Source organism: Lonchura striata, chromosome 10 (genome assembly GCF_050655825.1).
Source record: "Lonchura striata isolate lonStrDom1 chromosome 10, ASM5065582v1, whole genome shotgun sequence".
NCBI classification, from domain to species: domain Eukaryota; kingdom Metazoa; phylum Chordata; class Aves; order Passeriformes; family Estrildidae; genus Lonchura; species Lonchura striata.
Window position 1 is genome coordinate 6,729,901 of NC_140712.1, and position 24,422 is coordinate 6,754,322.

The 24,422-nt window shown below is 44.3% G+C and overlaps 2 protein-coding genes across 3 annotated transcripts in view; one reads left to right on the plus strand and one right to left on the minus strand.

The window, feature by feature from the left end:
• Positions 1-1,274, plus strand: part of NPTN (neuroplastin) — a 45,920-nt gene extending 44,646 nt beyond the window's left edge. For both annotated transcript variants that reach the window (XM_077785854.2, XM_077785855.2), the window contains exon 8: positions 212-1,274. The gene's annotated coding sequence lies outside the window, so the exon portion shown is untranslated. The remainder of the gene's footprint in view (positions 1-211) is intronic.
• On the minus strand, positions 301-18,310 carry REC114 (REC114 meiotic recombination protein). Its single transcript, XM_085588387.1, has 6 exons — positions 16,360-18,310; positions 15,783-15,872; positions 6,460-6,543; positions 3,314-3,643; positions 2,754-2,822; positions 301-1,505 (listed from the first exon to the last, which is right to left on the minus strand). Exons 1-6 carry the CDS (start codon positions 16,528-16,530, stop codon positions 1,344-1,346), a joined length of 906 nt encoding a protein of 301 aa, XP_085444513.1. The 5' UTR covers positions 16,531-18,310; the 3' UTR covers positions 301-1,343.
• Positions 18,311-24,422: the final 6,112 nt, after the last annotated feature.

A 24,422-nucleotide genomic window follows, 5' to 3' on the forward strand; every position in this document is an offset into this window, starting at 1 on the left:
GGGGACCAACCCTTGATTTCCTCAAACAGGCGGGTGGTTTAAGGACCTGCTTGCTAAAACCTAGACAGAGCTGCCCTCCAGACCGATTCCCCACTAAAGGTGGAGCTGGGGCTGTCGGGAGCCGTGCCCCGGTGGGAGCATGGGGATTGCAGGCTGCGGCGGCTCGCGCTGTTCACCATTGACTAGCACCTCTTTCTCGTTTCTTTTTTAGAGCTTTAAGTTTCTGAGAGACTGATGGCAATATGACCTGCTAAATTTAAGGGTTGGAACTCTTGGTTCTAGAACTCCAGTTCTGTCTGATTTCTTTTTTTTTTTTTTCTTTCCTTTCCAAGTGAGCAACAATATGACTGTCTAACGCATGCCTTATTTAGCCTCTCCTGCAAGGATGACCTAGCCAGATGAATTTTAATAACGCTTCCGTGTAGAAGGTGTAAACTTTTGGGCTTGATGTGCTGTGAATGTTGCTTTTTTTTCTCCTTTCCTCTCTTTACACGAGCAGTAGCCAGGCGGGTTCACGCATGCGCTGTTTTTTACTTCCTGTAGCTGTTAAATTCAGCACCGCTCAAACCGCACCGCTGCCATCTAGTGAGACTTCTTTTGTAAAGTACAGCAAAACTTAAAGATATATACAGTATATATTTATATTTGGGGGAGGGGAAACCAGAAGTCGTTGTGGTTCATTTTGAAGCTGCTGATATTCATTCCTTACTGTATGGCTGGAAGGAGGGAGTGATGCCGGGCCGGTGCTCGCAGCAGGGATGTTGGAATTTCCTTAAGGGCTTTAACCAGGGAGCACGGGGTGTCCTGTTGGGCGTCGGGGCTGGGTGGTGCCAGGGGCTGCCGGTGGTGGTGGGATGCAGTTGGAAACAAAAACAAACCTTCAGTTTATAAATATATATATATATGATTGCTTTTTAAGTGATTTTTTTTTTTTTTTTGTTAACTCATGTAAATTCTCAAATCCTTTTGCACTGATGTGTTCGACATATTCTTGTACATTCAATTCAGGCAAACTTTTATAATTTTCTTTTTTTTTTTTTTGTTTAAATGATGAAATGTTACAGCATGGTGATATTCTATGCAACTAGTTATTCCTCTTTAGTTTGACACTGTAATTTCTCATGATTTAAAGATTGTAGAAATAGACCTACCAGGGTTCTCATGATGTGCGTAACTGTAGCTGCATGAACTCGTGTTCTGTGTATTTGTTGAAGTGCAATGATGTATAAAAAGTGGATTCACCTGTTTTTAAAAATAAAACACCGACAAAAACCGCCGTAGGCCTCGTTTTTCAACCTTTAATCACCAGAGCTGTGTGCACCCCCCGCAGGGCCGGGCGTGCCTCACTCCTGGGCGAGTCTGTGCAGCTCCTTCTCCACGTCCTCCACGAAGGCGGGGAAGTGCTGGTCCATGAGGCAGAGGCGGATGAAGGGCCCCAGCTCGCGGGCGCTCCAGGCCGGCTGCCGGCACGCCGGGGGCAGCTCCGGCCGCTGCCGCAGCACCGACTGCCAATGGAAGGGGGCACGGGGGCTCTGACCTCGGGCACAAGGACACAGCCGCGCCCCAGCCCTCCCGGATGCCGGAGGATCGTGGGGCTGCCGGTGCTTGATGCTCGTGGAATGCTATCAGCTGTGATTTCTGTGTGTCAGCTTGTCTGTGATGCCCAGGTGTGATTCCAGTGTAGCTTTTGCACACTGTCAAATGCCCCTGCAATTATTTCAGCTGGAAATTTACCCTGCAAATGCCTATTTCTTGGGTGCTGTGGCTTCCTGGTGGGTACCCATTCTGTAATCAGTGTACACTCTTTATGAGCTGTACATGTTGCCACATGGATTTGTGTAGGGATAACCAAGCGTGCACTCCCAAGCTTTTCATTTAGCCAGATGTCTTTTAGAAGTAAAGTGTGGGGCTTTTATGTTAAAACTTCCTTTTTATCCCTGTTTAATCCCCTCTCCTGGATTTTTCCCATGGTGGTGGGTGAACTCTGGGTATTGTGGCACTGGGGTTGGGAAGAGATCTTTGAGGTCCCTTCCAATCAAGCCCAGTCTGGGATTCTTTGCTCAGCAGTGACTACGAAAGAAAGGTAAGGAAGACAGAGAGAAGGAACTTTACAAAACCAGAAAAGAGCAGAGTTTTCTGCTCATCTGCTTCTACACTGGCCTGAATTCCCAGTAAATGAGCAACAGTTGGTTTCAGGTGTTTACCCAGAACTGCTCAGTGAAGCTGTCCGTGGAGGATGGGGATGCTTTGCTGTGGGACAGGGTTGAAAAGGGTCCAGCAGAACCTCAGAGCCCCTGCCAGTGCCTGAGGGGCTCCCAGAGAGCTGGAGAGGGACTGGGGACAAGGGCCTGGAATGCCAGGACAAGGAGGAATGGGTTCTCACTGCCAGAGAGCGGGGTTAGATGGGATATTCTGTGATTCTTTGATTGGTATTTTCAGGCTTCAGCTCTGATCTCCACGAGTCATTTCTGCAGAGTCAGACCAGTGCCAGAACCATTCATTTGCATGTTGCCTCTGGGTATTTCTTTGCTCTCAGTGTGTCATTTGTTCCCATTCAGATGGGGTGATTACACCACCAAACACCTTGTTTTGCTGCTTATTCCCTGGCTCTGGATCATTACACAGATCCAGTGTTTTGCTGGTGTAGATGATGGCATCCTGATGTTCAGGAAAGGCATTTCCTAGATGGACTCTGAGACAGCTCATTCTCAGGCTCAGTTACAGACTCTAAACAGGAGGTGTTTGTTTTTTACCTGTGCAAGCTGTGCTACAGATCTTCTTTCTCCAAGGCTTGTGCAGGAGTCTGAGAGAGGCTCATCTGGCTAGAAAATACCAAATGCAAATAAGGGCTTGTTACCAAGCAGAGTGTGGGTATGTGCAGGGGGGGAAGCAGTTCCATTTTTAGCACTGACGGGAAGGGAATGTGCTCAGCTACCTTCTGCAGTAAAAAGGCATCTTTTTATGGAACCTGCATGCACATCTGCTTCAGTCTTTAAAATTGAAAGACATGACAGTTTAACTACAGGCTTGTTAGCTTGTGGCTAAACTGAAGTCACAAACAACTTCCTAGGAGTAACTTCAAAAAATGCAGTGTGCACACTGCTTCTTTTCCATGGATCCAAACACCCAGGAGAGCAGAGAGTTTGCAATAACCACCCTGGAAAATGCCATCTGTCTCTGTCTTTTCCAGTTACCTCAGGACTTTTATCGTGCAGAGGGGAACCATTCTGTTCATCCTGGGATTGCTTTTAGATGTGCCAGGTTAGGTTCGAATTGTAAATAGGCATTTGTAGCAGCTACTACCACTGCAAACAGGTAAACACAGAAAGGATCCAGGGTTGTGTTGTGGCACTGATGATCTTTTGCCCTGTACAAAAACTTTCCCAATTCCTATTTCATGCAGACAGAGCTGTGAGAAGCTCCTCGTGCCCAGCTCTCCCAGGCAGAGGTTTGGGTTTGGGGGTGTGTGGTCACTCACTGCGTGCTCAGTGTCCATGCCCTGGGTGTCCTGGCTGAGGCTCTGCTCCTCAGCCCGCTGCACCGGGACGTACTCGCTGAGTTTCTGGACACAGCTGCAGCAGTGCTCCTGCATCTCCTCCCTGCAGCTCCCTCCGAACTGCACACGGAACATGCGGCACTCGTTCTGCTCAGAAGCACAGGGAAATCAAATTAACTTGGAATCTCCTCAGACTGCTTGGATTAAATCCATATTTGTTGGAGCTGGGAAAAGGGCAATAGATTTTTGGATCATTGTGCCAATTTAAAAACAAACAGGTTTTTCCCTGCTGTATTTTCATTTTTTCCCAGCAGCTTAATCGGAAGACTGTGATAGCTGATTTGAAAATCAGGTAAAAATATGCAAGAAAAGGGTAAGTGATGCAGGGCCACCTGTCACTAATTCAAGGTTTAGCCAAGTGGACAAGCCTTGCCAGGACTCAGCTTTTACATGTAGCAGGAAAATTAAATTTTATTGTTGCTGCAGGTAGTAATTCTGTAAGGGTGTGCCAGCTCTGCACAGTAATTTGTAACAAAAAATAACACGACAGTAAGCAAAAGTTAACTCTGGATCTGAACTAGAAATTCTGGGAATGGCACATTCTGGTTAGGATTCATGTTCTTGATGCATCAAAGTCAACCCTACCTGGTCTGCCTGTGTGGAGCTAAACCAATACATTCAGTTTGGTTCTCACCTAAATGTTCCTTGAACAGAAACCAACACGTTGAATAGGAGTGCAGGAAATTCTAATGCGTTACTTCAAAGAGTGAAATGATGCTAAAAATTATTGAAAACTCCCAGATAGCTCTGACCCCCCAGAGTAGGTTGTTGGGCTGTACCATAATTGGTATTTTTAATAAGTAAGTGCCCCAGGTTCAGCAAACTGCCCTGAAATGGGGATGGGAATCTTTGGTGTGTGATAAGCTTGGCTTAAGTACCTTGAGCTGATGTAAGGTAGGTGCATATTCAGTGTTTAGAGAGTGAATTAATGGAACTTCCTGTTTGATCTTGAAATTTCAAATTTAAATTACTTGAAGTATGAGAAAAGCCCAGCCTGGGTGTTCATCTTCCTGAAGTTCCAGTGTAAACCCCATTTTCAATGCCCATTTAAATCCCACACTGCTGGGCTGCTGGAACACGAGGACACCTCTCACTTTAAAGCTCCTGTCTCGGAGATGAGCCAGCTCCTCCTGACAGCCTCTGTGTTTACATGCCTGCTGCTTGAAGATGTTTGAATCCCATAACAAGATTTGTAGGGCAGGGTAAGCACAAAAGCCTCAGTGCTTTTTAAAGGGAAAAATGTCAAACTAATGTGAAGTGCAGCACTCATTTGCCAGTGCCCAGTTGGATTTGCCCTCCTTAATTAAGGAACTGGGGCAGCCTCAGAGAGCCACGCACTGAGCTGTGCAATGCCAGACAGGCGAGTTCTGATTTCAGTGACACAAAAGGAACTTGGGTGGAGTCTCCTTAGGACACTTTCAAAGAGCACTTGCTTGTTTAGATCCCCAAATCAATTTTGAGGCTGAGCTATTTGGAGTCCCTCGGGTTTCTCACAAGGTGTTAAATACTTTAGTTTGCAGTTCATAAACAGCAGCGGACTTTGAAAATTAAACATTGTGTCTTTGTGGAAAGAGAGCTGTGATATGTCAAGGTTTATAGAATAAACTGAGGACTGGGCACTCACACCTGAACGACAAAAGCTGAAATCTTAAACAACATTGATGTAATGGAATCATTAAATTTGTGCCTCTTCCATGCTGGGGTGGGGGGCTGAGCTCAAGGAAAACAATATGAAGGGAATTTTTTTATTGCAAAATTATTTAAAATATTAATCTTGTTCTTGTTCATAGTTTTGAAACTCATTCTGCTGGCTAAGAGCCTGCAGTGCCCTACTGAAGCCATATTTGAAGTGATGAGTAAGTTCCACTGTAAACGCAGTATTGATGACTTAAAAAAAACAAGGGGTACGAGATTAACCAGAAATTCATCATCAAGATGAGCACAGAAGCTGCATCCACTGTTAGGATATGAAGTAGAGAAGCTATGTGGTAGAACCCCTGCAGTGCCACTAAATCCAGTTGAAGTGTGAATTTATGGTAAGTAAACACCGAGGTGCACCAAATTAATTTCAGACTGTTAAAATTCCTCCTTTCCTGAAGTGCCCCTCAGAGCTTTGCTCGAGCCTGGCAGGGAGTGTGATGTTGGTTTTGTCTTGCTGGGGAGGAGCAGCAGAATCCCTTAATGCTGCACTGGGGAACCGGCTCTGGTAACTGGGAAGGAACTGGTTCATCAGAACTAATTCCTGCCCCAGCTGCCTTCAGGTTTTCTAACAAGCTGATAGAAAGCAGAGTGCAGAGGGGTTTTGGTTTCAGGCATAACCCATGAATTTAAAGCACTAAGATACTCAGAGTATCAGAGTTCATCTAGGAACAAAAAGCCCTGAGATTTTTACATTAATTGGTAAGAAGAAAGTGCTGTTTGATTATTTAAAGGCAAACCAACCACTTTTCATCAGGAGAGCCAAGTGGGAGACTAGAAACCCATGTCCATTTTATTTCCTTGAGTACAAAATACCTTAACCACCAGCCTGCTGCTGCTATGCCAGGAGCCACAAAATGGCTCAGTAATTGCTTGGTTAGAGTTTGTTTCCTGAAGTGCAGTCTGACTCAGAGGAATCTTGGAAGAGATTTGCTTCATCTTTTTGCTAGCTGTGGCAGATAGATTGGGAAATAAAACCAGTCTGGCTGTTTTAGCAGTTAACTCTCAGAGAGCAGTCTAAAAACTGAATATTAGCAGTTACAAAAGATAACAATATCCAATCCATTCCTGTTTAGTATCTAGAGTAAAAAAAACATTTCTAATTTACATAGATGGTTTACACCTCCTAGTTTAATGTAGCCAAAATGGAGAGATTTTCTCCATCTCTGTTACATATTAGGAATGTTCCAAGCAGCTCAGCTCACCTTGGCCTCTGCCCGGAGCAGCAGGCACTCTGCTCTCCTCACTATCTTCAGCCACTTGTGGGAATCAATCAGGGAAAATCCTTCCTGAAATAAAGCACAAACCAGTGGCCCAGCAAAAAGCAGCACTCAGGAGCACATATTTAAGTTCTGTGATGTAATTAAAGCCCTAATGAAGATCAGTCACTGCAGCTACGCAGGTTTTGGAGCTGTCAAACAACTGCCACTGTGGAAGTTTTACCCCTCCAGGGATTAAATGCAGTAACAACACTGTGTCAAGGTATGCTGTGATTTCCTTGCCTGTGTACATTTCTATTTGTGCATGCTATGAAAGCCCCTGAAAGCCGGAATAAAGCAGCTGAATGGAGCTCTGAGTGCTGAAGTTGCCCGGGAGGGCAGCAGAGGGCAGGCGAAGCCGGGGAATGGCACAGCCCCGCTTTATGCAAGCCCCGGGGATCCCTTGGCTCCAGGTGGCACTCGGGGAACGGAGCAGCAGCTTCGTTAATTGGATAAAGATGTTTTTGTTCTCCAGTTGCATCACTGTCAGTCTCTTCAAACTCTAAAAAACACCCCAGGAAAGTGAAAAACAACTGCAAGGCAACAGACTGTGTCTCCCCAGGCACTCTGTGGCATTACTTAGCAAAGCCCAGGGGAAAACCCCAAACAATTAATCAGTGTTAGGGCAGGGAGAAATCAGGCACCCATTTTATCCAAACTCACAGTACTTCAATGACCAAGGGCTTGAGCCCAGGTTGCTTGCAAGGGGTCCTAAGGGTCAAAGCCCACAAGACCATCCTGAAGGGCCAGTGGTGTTTGCCACAGTCACCATCCATGCTGGGTGGCTCCAGGCTGGAAAACCACCTGCCATTCTATTTTGGAACAGAAATCACCTCAGTGACTGCTGCTTTACTGTGCTGGCACTGGCTTTACAGTCTCATGCAGCAACTGCATGTAGATTTTTAGCTGCTCTTCACAGAGGAATCTCTCAAAAACTGTGAAGAGTTGAAGCACAGGCAGACTGGATGGCAAACATCTGCTGTGCCAGACTCCAGAATGTCAGCCAGCAGGGAAGTACCATTCCCAAAAGAGCTGGGGTCAGAGGGAGAGAAGAATTGCCCCGTGTGCTGTAAAAGCAGCTGCTGACAGCAGGTAAGAGGGCCAGTCCCTTGTAGTGTCTCTCTGCACTGAACACACTCAAAGTGCCCCTAAGGCAGGACTTGCTAAGCAGGAGAGGCCTAAAGGTCAGAACAGGGGGAGATCACCTGGTGAGCAATGGGAGAGGCTGAACCAGGCCCCAGATGCTGTCAGTGAAACAATTCCAAACCATTCCGTTACTAGGCCACTTTAACCTGGGGCCACTTGTGCCTGTTCTGTTCATTTCAAGTAGTTTCTGTTTTGGAGACACACCAACTGTTTATTTAAATATAGCTATTCCCATATTCAGTCTGGTTTTACAGTGTTTTTCCTTTCACTGGAGATGAAGGTTGAACAAATGTTGTCTCCTTAAAATAATAACTGTTTCCAAAGAAATTACAGAAGGCAGTCACTGTTTGATTTTCCTAACAACTATTTTATTATGTTTCCCAGGTTATTTTATATATCCTGTTTCTGAGGTAAAACAAGTGGGGAAAAAAACAGCATTTGGAATTTTTATTTATGTACCCTGATTACCCAACTCCAACCCCAAAACTTGCTTTAACTGAAATATAAATTTAACCACTTTATTTTTAAAATCATTGTCCCTGCATTCACAGAATCACAGCCTGGTTTGGCTTGAGAGGGACATTAAAGCTCATCCAGTGCTACCCTGTGCCATGAGCAGGGACACCTTCCACTAGCCCAGGCTGCTCCAAGCCTGGCCTGGGTCACTCCAGGGCTGGGGCAGTGCATGTGAAGTCAGGTGAATGAATCAGAGCGACAAGAGGGAAGAACACAACGAACGTGTCCCTTGGGCCCCGCTCCAAGGCAGGAAAATCTCTGCCAACGCCCAGGGCCTGGGAACTGCAAAGCAGTTTTCTGGCATTACACGCCACTGGGCCTTTCCACAGGTGATGGAGTGACTCTCGACATGCTCGGGATGTGGGCGATGCCACAGGAAAACGCAGCGTTCCTTCTGGATTGGTGCTGCCACCAGGCTGCCGGAGCAGGCAACAGAGCAGCCGGGCCCCGTTCCCTTGAGCCGGCAGCGTCCGTGGCTGCTTCAGTCAGCGAGGCAGGGGCAAAGCCAGAGGGCAGTGCAAGATTAATCAGAATATCCGCAAATCGCAGCCTAGAACGGGCCAGGGACACAAGAGCCCAAATGTTCACCATGTGAGAGAGAAACGGCAGCACTTTATTAAGTTTGGTCATCAATGTTCAGTCAGGCACACACCCCTGTTGTTCTCCTCGACTGTACTCGTAACAAAAGTGGGGTAAAGGAAAACTCTCCTACATCTGTGACCAAAATCTAAGTTTCTCAGAGGGAGGACCGAGTGGAATTAAGCTGAAGGGGAAAACAAAGCAAGATGTTTCCCAAATGTTTTGGAAGCAGGCAAGATGTGACCACAGCTGCCATGAGGCAGGAGCCAGAAATGCTGATGCAGCCTCACAGCCATCGGGTCCAGCACTGACTGGGAAATACTTTTGTTCTGATTTCACATTTCAGCATTCAGAAACCTGCTGTGTAATGAGTGCTGTGAGCTGTGCTGGAAGGCATTGTGTATGATTTATGAATATTTTTTATTGCAGCATTTAGAAACCCTGTGGTGCTAAACAACACAGGAATAGATTATCTAAGTTTTGATAGACTGCAACCCTATCTGAATGGAAAATTATATCTAAGAAATGTTATTTGTGTAGCAGTTCAGCTATGCTGGCTTGCATCACTTAGTTTGGACACGCTCATGCACAAGGCAGATGTTTTCAAACAAAACTCTATGTAAACAATAGCTTAGCAGGAAAAGCTTTTTTTCTTGGTCACAAATATGATCTAGTCTGCCCTTAAATCACAACCAGTATTACAAAAGACAAACTAATTTGTTTTATAAGTAGTGAGTTTTATAATATTTTGTTTTAATAAGGTATAAAATGGTTATGTATTTTTAAGAAGGTTTTTAAAGGATAAATTGTTTAATTAAGAAATGATATTAAAATTATTTTATTTTTAATTTAATAATTATTTGAATTATGAATAATTATTAATTGACTGTAATGCACAGCTGCCAGGGTGGTGCTGGCTGGAAGAAGAGAAAAGCTGCAGGCCTCAGACAAAATTCTTCTTGCACCATTGCAACACAGGCTGGGCAGCACCATGGGACACAATCCCCTGGAAAACAGAGCAATCTACTTCCAAAGTTTCCAGGGAGGCACCTGAGACAGCTCCTTAACCCTTGCCTTTCCCAAGGTAAGGAATACACCACGACACAAGTGGGGAGCAAACCTCGCTCAGCTCCACTCACAGAGCCTGGGCAGGGCAGAAGGAGGGATTTGGGAAAGTTTTGTGAGAATGGCGGGATGCTGTGCTGCTCTGAGCACGCTGCCAGCTCCTGCAAGGTCACCAAAGCTGCAGGGATGGCTGAAATAACGTGCCACTCCTCCCAGGCACAGGGGCACTGCCAGCCTGTGCCAGCCTGTGCAGAGCTGCACGCCCTGGGGTGCTCCCCACACCGGGGACAGTCATGATTCACTGCCTGCGTTTAAATTGTGCTGTGTCGAGCTCAAATACCCACACTCCTGACCTGTGGTGCTGTGGGTATTGTACAATTGAACATTTATACTGCCTAACAGCTTGCTTATTCTTGGAAGTGCCTAACTTGGCACCAGAGCAATGGCAATGTTATTTCCAGGTGTCCCCACACACAGTGACACAGTCCCCACACAGTGATCTTTCTGATCAAAAGAGAACAGGGATAGTGGAGTTGCAAGGACTGCTGATAACCATTCTCTCAGGACACAGGAAAAACAAAGATGTGTGAGCAGGCAGGCAGGAAAAGCTTGTGAATGATGTTCAAGAATTATACAGAATGTTAAAGGACAGGCAAAACTGAGATGCTTTCAGAAAATTGGAGAAGGTGTTTACAGGTAAGTGATGATCAATGGTGATCACTTTAATAATGGTTTTGTTATCAATAGGTTGTTACAATAAAAAAGTCGCACATGCTTGAAACATGACATAGATTCTAAATCAAATGCTTGCATAAATCTGAAAAATAGCAAATTTTAACTCCTTACCTTCTCAAAAGAGAATGTGAGTCACCATTTCACACTTTTTTCCTAGAATAAGCAGTTTTCTATTTAAAATGTAAAAATTCTTCATTATTTACTGTAGAAAAAAGTTGTGAAAATTAAACTTCTAACATAATTTCAATCCAGTCTTCATTAAAGCTTGTAACATACCTGGAAATAGAAATTTTTGTATCTATTTCTAATATCTAAGGCCAAACACATCAGGCCTGATTTCTGGAGCTGTCTTGAGAACTGAGTTAAGATTAGAAGAGCCAATGTGAACCAAAAAAAAAAAAACAAAACAAAACAAAACAAACAAACCAACCCAAACAAGACAGCCTGCAGAGTGAGGGAAGCACAAAGTTGTCCCTGCAAACATTTCCAACCCTACCAATCAAGGCAGAGAGACAGGAGTAAAGAATAAAAGGATGTTAAGGTTTGCATGATGCTTTTTTGATCCTCAATCTCTCAGACCCTCCCACCTTGCTCTTAAGGCTGTTTGGGTGTGGCAGAGAACAGCACAGAGAACTCATTAAGCAGAGTGCTGTGTGCACACAGGCAGGGAGGCTGAAGGAGGGAGGGAACACGGCACACACGGAGCCACCCGAGGGGACAAAGGCAGAGAGTGGCTTTGGGCAAAGGGCAAACACTGCCTGCAGGAGCAGGCTTTGGATGGGTACAGCCCACAGCCACTGACAGCAAAGACAGGCCCTTACCTCAGCACAAACCTCGCTACCTCACTGACAGCCTCACTTGTTTTGGGGTTTTTTCCCAATGACATCTGTGCAGGGCCACAGAGAGGGGAACTGGATGCTCAGGGATGAGCTGGTAAAGCTCTTCAGGGCGTCCCAGTAATGCATTCCTTCATTCTCAGTATAAAATATGTATTTCCCCACACTGACAGCACACACTAAACTCTAGGGTAAATACACATCATTAACAGACATCGCTAATCTCATTGCTAATTCTAAGAGCTTAGGTTTAGGAGAATTGGGGCAAGAGAAAAGGAAAGAGCAGAAGCCCTTGACATGGAACAGAAATGGGAAAGCTGATGCAGAAGGACCCTCTCAGCTCGTCCAAAACAATCACAACAACAGCACACGTTGAAATAAACAAACTGAAATTGAGATTTTTGAACTGCGATTGTGGCACTCAATAATCCAACAAAACTTGAATACAACCTTGTGTGGCTTTGCAGGGCTCTCCCACAAAGCAGCATTAGCAACCTGCTCGCTGCCCAGCTTTCTGTCAGGAGCCCTCATTTATTGCACAGGGACCAGCTCTGCCCAGGGCACTGCTGTGAATCTCATCTGCAAAATTTGGTGCCTGAGTTTCAGGCGCTGCAAAAAGAGCATCGGGAACATGAGAATGCCTGCTGAATGCCTGCCTAATTAATGAGTTAGAATCTACTGTACCCTAAGCACTGGTAGCTTATTGGAAGTCATGAGGGGACCAGGAGGGCACTAAGGACATTTACTCTACATTTCAAAAGATCAGGTCACAAATCAATTACTCTGGATTAATTTCATCCTATTAAGTAAGTCCTCTTCACAATTTCAATTTGTTTCATTTGTAGGATATTATGAATTCTAGCAGCAGAAATAATTGCACTGAATAAAACACCAAAATATAATTTCCATGATGTGTTGATAGAGAGGGGAAAGGAAATAAGAGTTGTGGTAAATGGAACATGATGTATCTTGAGCATGGCCAGAAATTACCAGAGATGCTGTTGAGATATTCCTGTAAAATTCCATTGACTACAGTATACAACAATGAGGTTTTTCTACCATCAAATATGCAGTCTGTTAGGCAACACTGCAGCAAAAACAGGTCCTAAAAATACATTATGTAATTTAATTCCAAATGAAGAATTTGGTTTAAAAAAGCATAAACCAAAACAAATCAAAACACCCTTTAATTTGCATTATGCATCAGGGATTTTTATGCTCCATGCTCTGAAGTTCCATTTACCTCCTCTTCATTCCATTACACAAGGAATAGATGGTATTTTGAAAGGAAAACAGTTGCTTCTGTATTTATTTAAAAAACCCAGTTGTAAGAATATGTGAATATTTTATTACTATTTTATAAATATTGTTCTTAGAAACACATCATAAAAGAGCCAGTGGGCCCTAAGGAAAAGGTTTAACTTTCCTACTTCAATAAAATGGAAAGGACTAAGAAAATATGTAATACACTCATCATAGACAGAGTATTTTGACAGCAATCAGAAACACTTGAATATTGTTCCTACTATGGATAATTATCCAGCCATCAGCAAAACAGAAATTTTTCTTCACAACCCTTTCAGTTTTGTCCAAATGTTGTTCATAGGTGAGAAACAGAAAAAAAAAAATCCTTTTATTATTCATCAATGACCATTTTATAAAAACTCAAGTTCTGCCCGCTGAGAAGGAAATGTGTCCCTGTGACCCAGATCTTGTTCCTGTGCAGAGGTACAAAGCTACAATAATTGTTACCCAGTTGCCTCAAACCAGGAGCTGGAGCACATCAAAAAGGCTGAAAAGTAGGGATTAGGAGATAGATCAAAAGACAAGGCATCAACAATTTAAAGGATGCAGTTCCAACACAGCACAGAACAGTTCTGTGAGCACACCAGAGGGAATTTCAGTGCAAGGAAGGCAGCACACAGGTGTGGGAGGACACCCTGGCAATCCAAAGGACACAGCCCAGGCCAGCAAGAGGAACCGAGAGCACAAGTGAAATCACACCAACAGCTGCAGCATTCCATCAAAGCTGATCCATTCCCTCTGTGCATTATCCCCTCTGACAGAATGTCCAGGATAATGGACCCCCAGTGAGTGGATCTGGAGTGTGACAGGCTCCAAGCACGGGCTGTACTTAGTAGTGCAAAGCCTGCTTAAATATTGTGACAGGTTTGTGACAGCACTGACAGCTGGAACTGGAGGGAGATAGAACCACTGAGATGAACCATTTCTGATTATTTCTGCTGCAAAAATACAGCCTGAGCAGCACTACAAGTTTGTTTGTTGTTATGTAGCATCTTGGGAAGGAGTTTGCAAGATGCCCCATCCCTGGAAGTGCTCAAGGTTGGATGGAGCTCTGAGCACCCTGGGACAGTGGAAGTGTCCCTGCCCATGGCACTGGATGAGCTGTAAGGTCCCTCCCAGCCCAAGCCATGCTGGGATTCCATGAAAACGAGCACATGGGGTATTTGGTGGGGTTTTCAGCCACTCAGGTATGTTTAAAAGGACAAGTGGGAGGACTGCAGCAGGTCCAATCTCAGAAACCCACAGTCCCAGTACATACCAGTCCCACCAGTTCAGCCCTGCAGGCACAGAACACACCTGTGCCACAAGCCCAATTACTCCTGCTCAAAGAACTGCACCCAAAGCAATCAATGGGCTGCAAAACCAACTTCATGTAACTTTTCTTTAACAAATTCTAAACATTTGTGTGTCGCCTTTAAGGTTGGCACAGAAGCATTGCCAAAATAAATGTTTGAAATAAACCAAAACAGCTTTTTTTCTTTTGAACTCTCAGTACTGTATTTTGGTCACAGCTACCAAGCATGTCTGTTCCACCTCTCCTGCACTATGTGATAGCTCCCACAGTATCTCAGTGTCTCTTGGAAGCTGGAACAGTCCTGATAGATCCCAGAAATTCCTCATCTGGCATTTCAAGCAAAGCAGCTGCCTGAAAGCTTCACTGGCCACTAAACACAAGAGCTGCGAGAAGTGCTTTTCTCAGCCAAGTTTTGAGCAGCTTTTCTGATCCCTCATCCTTTCCGACAGCACACTTTATCTGCCCTGTTACTTGCCAGATTCAGCCTTTGCCAGACAAGTCTTTGAAGGGTTGCAGCTTTGGGTTGTGCCTTTTTTGCACTGGGGTTAGTTATCAGAAGTTGCTGTTAGCTTTTGTATGGTTATCTCAAGAGGAATGTCAGTTACTGGTCACTAACAGGAACAGCCACTGGGAACAGGAGCATCCTGCACCGAGTCATTCCAAGCAGAATGTGGTAAGGGATGGCAGCAAGTCACATTTCCATACACATTTTCAAAACTTCTTTCCTTGTTCTCATTCAACACAACTGCTAAAATACTTTCCACAGTGCCTTTTTACCTTGTTCTCACTAAATGAGCTGAGTGCCATCCAACGTAACAGCTCTGTTAGCTCATCATTAACTATTCAATGTTCCTAACACACAGGCCAAAAAATTCAAGGGTATTCATGGTTCTCCCCTATGCTTGAATTTCTTTTAAGTTTATGACCCTTTAAGAGGCATAGTAAAAACTAATTTATAAGCTTATACATATTTAAAGCTGCAACACAGTCTCTTATACATGCTCTTAAAAAAGCTTTGTTATCTTTACACTGCAGCATCTTCCAGTGGTTTGTAATACCTTTCTAACATATTTATCAGCCAGCTCCTACTCGTTATTACAACTGAGTACTGGTGATGTGCACTGAACACACTTAATTCCACCTTCCAGCAAGGTCTTCTTTGTCAGAGCATCAAACCCACTCCTTCTAGACAGAATTTTCCTTTTGGTGTCATTGTGAAATCTTTAGTTTAGTAGCTGGTTATGTTTAAGCAAGTGCAGGCTACAGGAAACCAGCTGACACAAGTATGAATTTTGTCTCCAAGGTTCTTATGTTGTATGTTAAATCTCATAATCCAACACAGAAAATACAAACCCTTTGATAAACCAGATTGTCAAACCAAAATACTAGCAGGTCACTGGCAAGCAGTCAGCTGGACCATATAGAAAAATTATAATTTTACCTATTTCTAAGCAGTGTATTTTCCTGTTTTCTTAGTTAGAAGAATCATGAAAAAAAACCAAACAAACAAACAAAAAAAAAAACAAGTATCTTTCAACACCAGCAACACTTAGCATTACCTCTTAATCTAGATTTTTAGAAATGTAGGAGAAATGTTGATCCTCAGCAGGAAATAATGCATTTCGTATTATTCTGACAAACGTGAAGGGAAAGCAGCACATGGGAATTACCATGAGGAAAACAAAATTGACAGTTCCCACTCAGTGGGAGAGAAGATGAAGCTGAGGAAATAAACTAAGTTAATACTGATGGTAACATGAAGAAGAAATATTCTTTATACATGACAAACTTACCAGCACTGTTCGCCCTTGGGAAATAAAGAAATGGCCAGACTCCACAATGGTAAGAACAAGGGGGCCTGATTCTTCATTTGATTCAAACACCTTTAAAAAGACAGACAAAAGAAAATCTGGCCCTGCAAGCACAGAATCTATGATTCCCATCTCTAGGCTAAATAAAAGGTCTCAAAGTTTGCTGTTAGAAGCCAGGTGTGTAATTCATGTCTCACTAATGCAACTTCCCCTTCACTCCCACACACAGGAGGCACGTCAAATGTTTTTTTTTCACTAATTACACCTCCATATACAAACTTAACTACTTGGGACAACCCTCTGGATTCTTCCACCTTGATCTCTAGGTTTTAATACCACAGGTTACTGATGAAAGAAGGAATTAAAAAAAAAAGTGGGCTACTAACACTCTGATACGATGTTATTAATAATTCATGAAGTAAAAATCTCCCCCGACTCCTGCTTTACCTCTGAATTCGCAAAAAGACACCTGAAAAACCTCATTTATTGGTGTTTGCCTCATAGCAGAGACAGTTACCCCACAGCGTCCCACCAACCACCCTCCCCGCGCCACCGGCACCTTCCAAGAGGTGTTCTGCCCCTCACAGTCACCGTCCTTCGGCGGGAGGAAGCGACCGTAGCGCTTCAAGGGCCACACTGTGGCGCTACCGAGGAGGGAGCTGTCTCCGGCGCTGCCCGGCGCCGAAGCCAGCCCGGGCTGGGAGCCACGACCGCCGCCAGCTGCCGCCATCCTGCGCTGAGGGGACTGAGGGCTCTGAGGCGACTGAGCGGGCTGAAGGCTCTGAGGGGACTGAGGGCTCCGAGGTCTCTGAGGGGCGGCGGGCAGCGCGCGGGGGCAGGGCGGGAAGCAGCAGCCAATAGGAAGACGCAGAGGGCGAGCGGCGGGAATTGTTCGCCAATCAGCGCGAGGCGCGCGGGGGCTCGCGCCGCCATCTTCTGTGGCGACCCCTATTCGTGAGGGGCGGTCGCTTCTTTCCTCTCGGCGGTGCCGCGCATAGCTCCCGGCTCCCTCCTCTCTTTTCTTCTTCCTCCTTTTCCTCTTCTTCCTCTCCCCCTCCAAGTGTAGCGTGGCTAAAGTCTCCCCCTTCTCCCCAGCAGCCCCCGGCCGTGCCGGTGTGGCGGGCCCGCCTGTCGGCCCTGAGGGGAGAGAAGAGCGTGGCCGCCATTTTGTGGCGTGAGGGGGCGCGGCCGGACCTGCGCAGCAAGGAGGAGGACGAGGATGGGAAGCTTTCGATGTCTGTCATTGCCGCTGTGACATGGCTGTGGAGCCTGGCCAAGATGTCAGCATGCATCCTTCCTCAGATAGAATGTGACAAGTCCCTGTAAAAACGCGGTCCTACACTCTCAATTCTCTTTCTGTTTCTTGGTGGCGTTCACTTCCTAAAGTTGCAACAGGGATTTTTGTGATTCTTGAACTGAGGTCTGTGGAAAAAGCTGTTTTCAATGTGTGCGATGCTTTTAGCCAGCGTGGGCAAGCAGCTGGATTAATAAATCAAAGTTGTACTCTCCTCCCCATTCAGCTATTAGATGCTTCTACAGTGGTTCAGTTGTAGAAATTTGGAATTTTCCTTGGACAAGGAGTGATGGTGACATGACTGCACTTTGATATTCCATTTACAGTACATACCTTGGCCCATCAACAATAAAAATGTGCATGAGCTGGTCAAGGTCATTGAGGGGGCCCAGAGGAGCCTGGTACCATTGAGGAGTGCCCCAAATGGGCTTGGGGATTACCTTGAGTGAAGCCATCCCCTGCCTGAAGGTACCATCCCAGTACCTTTAATCCCTGTTCTGTGCATTGCCCACTGCAATGCAGTGCACCTGACCAAGATGAAACTTGGCTAAATAATCAAATTAAGCAGAAAAAAGAAAAGTTTTTGGCATTTTTTTCCTGCTTTTCTTTACCTGTATGCTTTGCATTGATGATGTTGTGTTGGCTGATATAAATGAAATTAAAATAACTACTGTCTCACCTGAAATAAAACCTTCAGGGACGAGGTTAACCTATTAAACTGTGATGGTTTAATCTGCATGGTTTAATCTAGATGGTTTAATTAGAAGATATTAGATTGACATTTATGTCCTGTGGCCCTTATGTCTTTCATCTGATGCTACACCCGTGAGCCAGTTTAGCATCCAAGGAACTATTTCCAAAGTAAACAATTTTACAGAGTTTCCAAAAGGGAGGTGTTTACCTAAGCATTTTGCAGATAGGGAAAGGCAGGCAGAAAGGCATTAAATGACTTGACAAGGTCATCCAGATACATCAGTAATGAAACAGGGAATACAGCGTGGGCTTCCCAGCTGCCAGTTGCCTTCTCTAATCACTGCTTCCCCACGAGGCTTTCTCAAATTGTGCTTGTCAAACGTTCAGGATTTGCCAGTAGACTTGGGACTTTCATGAAATCTATAGAAGCCGAACATTTTTGCCAGAGAAAAATATGAGTACATGTAGGTAAAATATTTTCCCGTATTTCAGCAGGAAACTGTTTGCAGCATTTATTTTCTGTGGAAAACAGTTTCTAGTGTCTATTTTCCAAGAGTAATTTTTGGCTTCTTCATGAACAAAACAAAAACTTTACTAAAACAAACATGTCAAAGTGTGGGTTTGAGAGAGGCAGATGGAAGCCAAGAGCTTCAGATACTTCAATCTCCTCAAAGATTTTTGCTCTGCTAGTTTACTTCTAATTTTCAGACATGAATGTGTGATTTTACATATATATATAAAGCCAAATGAGCATTGTGTTGAGACCTTTGCAGATTCTAATTTCCTTGGGGAACTGCATGATGAGCTCTGGATTCAGAGAGTAGACATAGAGGAAAATGGTTAAAATGTGTTTTGATTTTTTTTTTTTTTTGGTAAAAGGCTACAGAAGTGCCAGTCTTTAAAAATTATAGAATAAAATGTAGAAGAAAGAGACAAGTAAAAGCTGTCAGGAGACTGACAGGTTAAAATGCGTTTCATCAGAGATGAAATGGCAAATCCCATCTAGATGCCAAGGGTTTGTCACTGTTGTGTGCTTCAGGTTTGCCTCAGATTTCACAGGCTGCAGTGGTACAAGTTAATTTTCTCGCTGCAAAATAAATTAATAATAACAAAATAAGTGTTAATAAATTAGAGAATGGGTCAGAAACAGAACTCTCCTTGCAGGGACACAGGTCCCTTCTTACACCACACGGAATTGATAATGTGCTGGTAATTGTTAGGTGTACAGCAGTCCATTCTGGTACTGGGTGTTTTACTGAACAGTCTATATTTCTGATTTTTAATAATAACGGTGGTGATAACAGCGACAATAAAATCACATCACCGTGACTTTGCTGTGAAGTGTGAGCACAGACTTGCCACAAGTGCTGGGGGTGGACTGGAGGAGCTCGCACAGATTGGACAAATAATGGATCAACAACATGGAGGGTGCCAGATGCATGAAATGGATCAAAAGAAGCAACAAAAGGTTGCAATTCTTTTTAGCAATTCAGTAGTTTTCCCTGTGGTACTGACCACTTCCCATCTGCTTCTGCCCAGCTGTGTTCAAGGCGTGAATAGCATTCCTCACAGTGGCATAAATCAAAGGCTAGTGGAAACGTTCTGTGCACAATATTTGATTTATTGCTTTGATTTCTGTAATAATTAGTGCTGTCCTGTGCTTTTAGTTGCTTTGTTAGTAGTTGTGGTATTTGCCCAGGTTCATTGCATTAATTAACACTTCACACAATTGTTTGGAATGTGGTCTGTGACCTCCCTGCCCAGATCTCTCAGTGCTGATGAAACCACAGCATCCTGAATTACTGCACAGCTTCTGTACCCTGCTCTCCCCAAAGCACCTCATCCAGCGTGGTTCAGCCTGGGGCAGATGAACTCAGATTTCTTACTCAGAAATTGGAAGCAAGGCCCCTGTGTTGTTCTGGGTTGTGGTACCACAGCCTCTGCTGACCTCACTCACCTGTGTGAGCTGCAGGCACTGAATTTTACTCATCACTTTTATGCTGTTCCACTTTTTTCCTTGACAGAATGTATCCCTTTGCAATAAGCTTTATGTTTTCAATTGAAAGTCTGAGACCACATCAATGTGTTTCTGCTGTCATGTACTGAAAGTATCAGTGTAAGGTAGAAGTAAAGTCTGATGGCTTGTGTTTGGCACCTGAGTCCCACAGAATCCTGGAATGGTTTGGGTTGGAAGGGTCTTTGAAGCCCATCCAGTGCCACCACTGCCATGAGCAGGGACACCTTTCACTGTCCCAGGCTGCTCCAAGCCCCAGTGTCCAACCTGGCCTTGAACACTTCCAGGATCCAGGGGCAGCAACAACTGTCTGGGCACCCTGTGCCAGGGCCTCACCCCCCTCACAGGAAGAAAATTGTTTCTACTATCCCATCTAACCCTGCCTCTGGCAGTTTAAACCATTGCCTCTTGTCTGGAACTACATGCCTGTACAAAAGTCCCTCTGTTTTTTATAAGCTGCCTTCAGGCCCTGGCTCTGAGCTCTCCCTGGAGCCTTCTCCTCTCCAGGTGAGCACCCCCAGCTCTCCCAGCCTGGCTCCAGCCCTGAGAACATCTCCAGCCTCCTCTGGACTGGCTCCAGCAGCCTCAGTCTGTAATGTGCTGGGACCCAACTGATTTGCAGTTACACTTCACAGACTCTTTCCAGTGGCCATATTAAGATTGGCTTGAGAATCCACCCTTCAAGCACCATGAGCTCCCAGCTGAGTGTCTTCAATTATCCTTTCAATTTTCAGAAGTTACTCAGTTGTAGTGTGCCTCCAAAGATTGATCCCAGAAGTTCATATCTTGTTTCTGTTTATCTAAGGGGTGGCATTCCTAACTTGTCAAATATCACATTCCTCAATGACACCTTCACTAGATGATCTTTAAAATCCCTTCCAACCCAAACCATGCTGTGTGTCTATGATCTTACTCCCCAGATTACATAATTTGTGAAGGTGCTTGAGCTTTAGAGGGCAGCTGTGGAAGCTCCCAAAGCAGTGCCTGTTATGGGCACACAGACAGAGGAGCCATGTGGGTGGGTCTGTGTATCGTGGTTATCACAGCCATGGGCTGTGCTGGAATGTTTCAAACAGAGCCAGAAGCCGGGAACAGCTCAGTGGCCAGGGATGCCACGGAACCTTATCTCCTGAGGTCTGTGTGGCAGGCAGGGATGAGCCCCGTGCCAGGCCTTTGGTGAGCAAGTGCTGGGGACAGAAAGCAGAGTTGTCCTCTGTCCCTCGGTCAGCAGGGACGCACCAAAGCCGGCGTGATGCCCTGACTTCACAGGGTCTTTGACCTCCTTGTGTGATTTGAGACTCTGCTGCATAAAGCCTTGCACTTTTGCCAGGGAAGGGCATATTTGTTCAAAACATAATTTATTTGCATTTCCTTTATTTTCTTTGAAGTTGTCTAACTTTAGCACTTGGGGCACAGATGAAGGAGCTGCTGCCTCACAGATTTGCAATTTACATAAAAACTCCACCCACAAACACCCTTCACTGTCAGTGCATCCATTTTGCTGAGTGCTTTTCATTTTCCATGACCTTGAAAACATTAGGGCGTTTATTAATTAATTCAGATTTACAGCTGGGTGGAGGGGAGAATTGCAGATCGGAGATAAGCAATTTGTTGTGTGCCCCTTATTTGACGAGGATTGTAGGAGAAATAGTCCAAGTCATTGCCAGGACTTCCCATCACAATCAACTCTGTTTTTCATTTAAGCACTGGATGAAGAGTGACCCTAGCAGGGGAAGAGTCTGAACTTAGAGGGATTGTTGTAATGAATTTCTGACAGTCTTGGATATGAAGAGGAGCTGGAATTATCTCTGCTTTTAACTCTTGCACTGATTAACTCTGAACATTTCCTAAAGTAAACCTTTACATACTGCTGTATAAACACAGCAGTCAAGAGAATTCTGATTGGACAACTCTGTCAAAATTTGTTTCTTTTGTAAAGAAATATCAATTTTTTTTCGCTTCAGGTTGCATTTTACTGATTTTAGCAGTTCTTGCAGCGAGCTTGTAGAAGAAAATACATCTTTGATTCTTTCTTTAAGCCTTAGTCCCAGAGCTGGTGTCAGGGAGAGTTATGTGTGCATAAAGAGGAAGAAAATGTCTTGAACTTCTGTGCATTCTCAAAGAAGGATATTCCCTCCTCACCACCCTAATTCTGAATTCTCTTTCTAGACTACTGGATTATCATGTGTTCAACCAAGGATTTAGTGGAGCAGGTGAAGAGAGGACTCTAAATATGTCTAGCTAGTGTAATACATCTGTGCATCTTTGTGCCTGAATAGAATAAAATGAAATAGAATATTATGTTTCAGCTCCTGTTCCTAATACACAGCTTTTTAAAATAGAGGAAAAAAAATCTAATGTTAGTGACATGAGATTTTGACATGCACCTGAGCAGTTGCTGTGCCTTCTACTAAAAATGTGACACTGAAACCTGCCTTACCACATTCAGCTGTCCCTCTGACAGCTGACTTGGAATCTGTGCCACATGAGAAGGAGCCTTTAGTCCCCTGAATCCCACACTGGTTAGGAAGCAAGCAGCAGAATGCTAATAAATTTAATTTACTTGCTTAATCTCCCCTGTGTTTTGTATTAATATGAATAGCATTACAGGAGCAGGGATGTGCTTATATAACAAAATGTTCTCCTTCAGCTTAAGGTTAATGTAGTTACTCGTATTTACCACACACCAAATGGGGGCTTAGTCTCCTGCAGCAGGACCAGTAACTTAGGTGGAAGTTCTGTTGTCTGCCAGAAGCCTCTGAGCTAGGAGTGGGATCTCACCTCTGTAGCTTCCCCAAATCCTGTATTATGAGATACTGGAGGTGTTCCTGCCTCACCAGAGATGACACAGTGGGGATGTGGAGGAGAACAGTATTGATCCAAAGCATGGATTTTCCTTGTTTGCTTTCATAGCCTAAAACACAAGTAAAGGACTGATTTTTCTCTGTCACTCAAAGGCTCCTGCCTTGCTATTGGATTGCATATGGTGCAGTGTAGAATGATGCTGTGCTGTAATGTACACTGGTCTGTTCTTGTTAATTAAAACGAGAGAGATTGATCATTTTTCCTGTCAGCACTGGGGGTCAGGTTCCCTTCAGCCCAAACTGATGGAGTCTCACTGGTGACTGCACTAAACAGCTCTGCAATGTTTGTCTGACTCACAGACACCCAAGGAAAGGGGATGTTTCATGACTTTATCCTCTCTCAGTCAGCAGTAGGCACAGGGCATCTCCCTGTTCTGGGGTGCTCTCTTCCTGTACATCATAAGAAATTAATCTGTGAAGCTGTAACAAATGCAAGTATGAGTGTCCCATCCTCCTGCTCTCCTCCATTGTCCCTGACTTCACAGGAGACGTTTGCCAAATGGGCAAGCATGATTAAACTTTGGCCATGTCTTCAGGATTCAGTTTTGTAACCCATTTTCATCTCTGAGCTTGCTTTTGTACCTCTTGGACGTGAGCTGGCTTTGTTTTCCTGTCATTTTATAGAGTCAGGAGAATGCCACCATTTCATAAACATGGAATAGCTTCTCTGTAGTCCTTTTTTTTTTGTTAATTTTGAAACAGAAGGCAGCTGCTCAGTTCAGTCTAATTTATTTTCTGCATGAAAACGGAGAGATGTCTGTTGTCATTCTGTGCAGAACCTGGGCATGATTTTGATCATCCAGCAACTTCACAGCCTAATTTTGCCAGTTTCAGCTGATTTCTTCTGATACTGTTTGATGGAAGGAAGAGTGAGAGCCTCACTCAGTCTTATTTGTTGTTGTTATACAAAACCTGGATAGACAGGGATGCAAATAAATCCAATCTTAGTTGTTATTCTCAGCAAAATATCAGATGTGATAGCTGGAATGTCATTTGTGATGGAAGAGATTTTGTTTTCCTATCTCAGCTTTCCAGAGATAGAGTATTTGCTAACGTTGAACAAACAGCCTGATGTCAGTGAAAAACTCAGATGCTATTTGACATAACCTTTCGCATTAATCGAGAAAAATGTAAGTTTTGAGAGGCATTTCTGCTACCTGAACAGAAATGAGGATTGGGGTTACAGTGGAAGGTTGGAGATCATTCTCAAGCTGCTTTTTCTTCTCACATGCTGCACAACAACATTTTCAAAACACAGCCCTTTTCAAAAAAAAAAAAAAAAAAAAAGGCATTTTCATGGCTTCACTGCATTAATTATAAAGGTAGATATAAAAATGTCTTCATCCCAGCAGTGCTGATCTCAAATAATTATTAGTGCTTTAAGAGGCTGATGGAGAATATTTTAACTTGAGGGTAAATGACTGAAAAGGAATGGTTTTATATTCCTTGTGCTACCATTCCCAGTGCCTGAGTCTGTTTCCTGTGCTGTGTGGTGTGACTCTGGGATTGACAGCCACTGCTGCAGAGAATCTGCAGATCACCTCAACTTTCTACCATGCTGGCATTTCTTTCTTTCCCCAGGAGATGACTTTGGTGTGATCCCTGCATATCCTTAACCAGGGATTTCATGCTCCTTGTAGAAGTAAGGTATCACCCAGGCTGCTGCATTAAATTCCCTTCAAGCCAGCAAGCAGTTTGCTGGAATGCTGGAATTGCCTGTTTGTCTGGGAAGGAGCCTGGAAGTTGTCTCCAGGATT

Coding starts and splice junctions, on each gene's coding strand:
- REC114 (XM_085588387.1), bottom strand. CDS start 16,530: ATGGCGGCAGCTGGCGGCGGTCGTGGCTCCCAGCCCGGGCTGGCTTCG. Junction 6,544..15,782: donor CCCAAGGGCGAACAGTGCTG/GTAAGTTTGTCA, acceptor GCTTTATTTCAG/GAAGGATTTTCCCTGATTGA. Junction 1,506..2,753: donor CTGTAGCACAGCTTGCACAG/GTAAAAAACAAA, acceptor TTCCATTGGCAG/TCGGTGCTGCGGCAGCGGCC.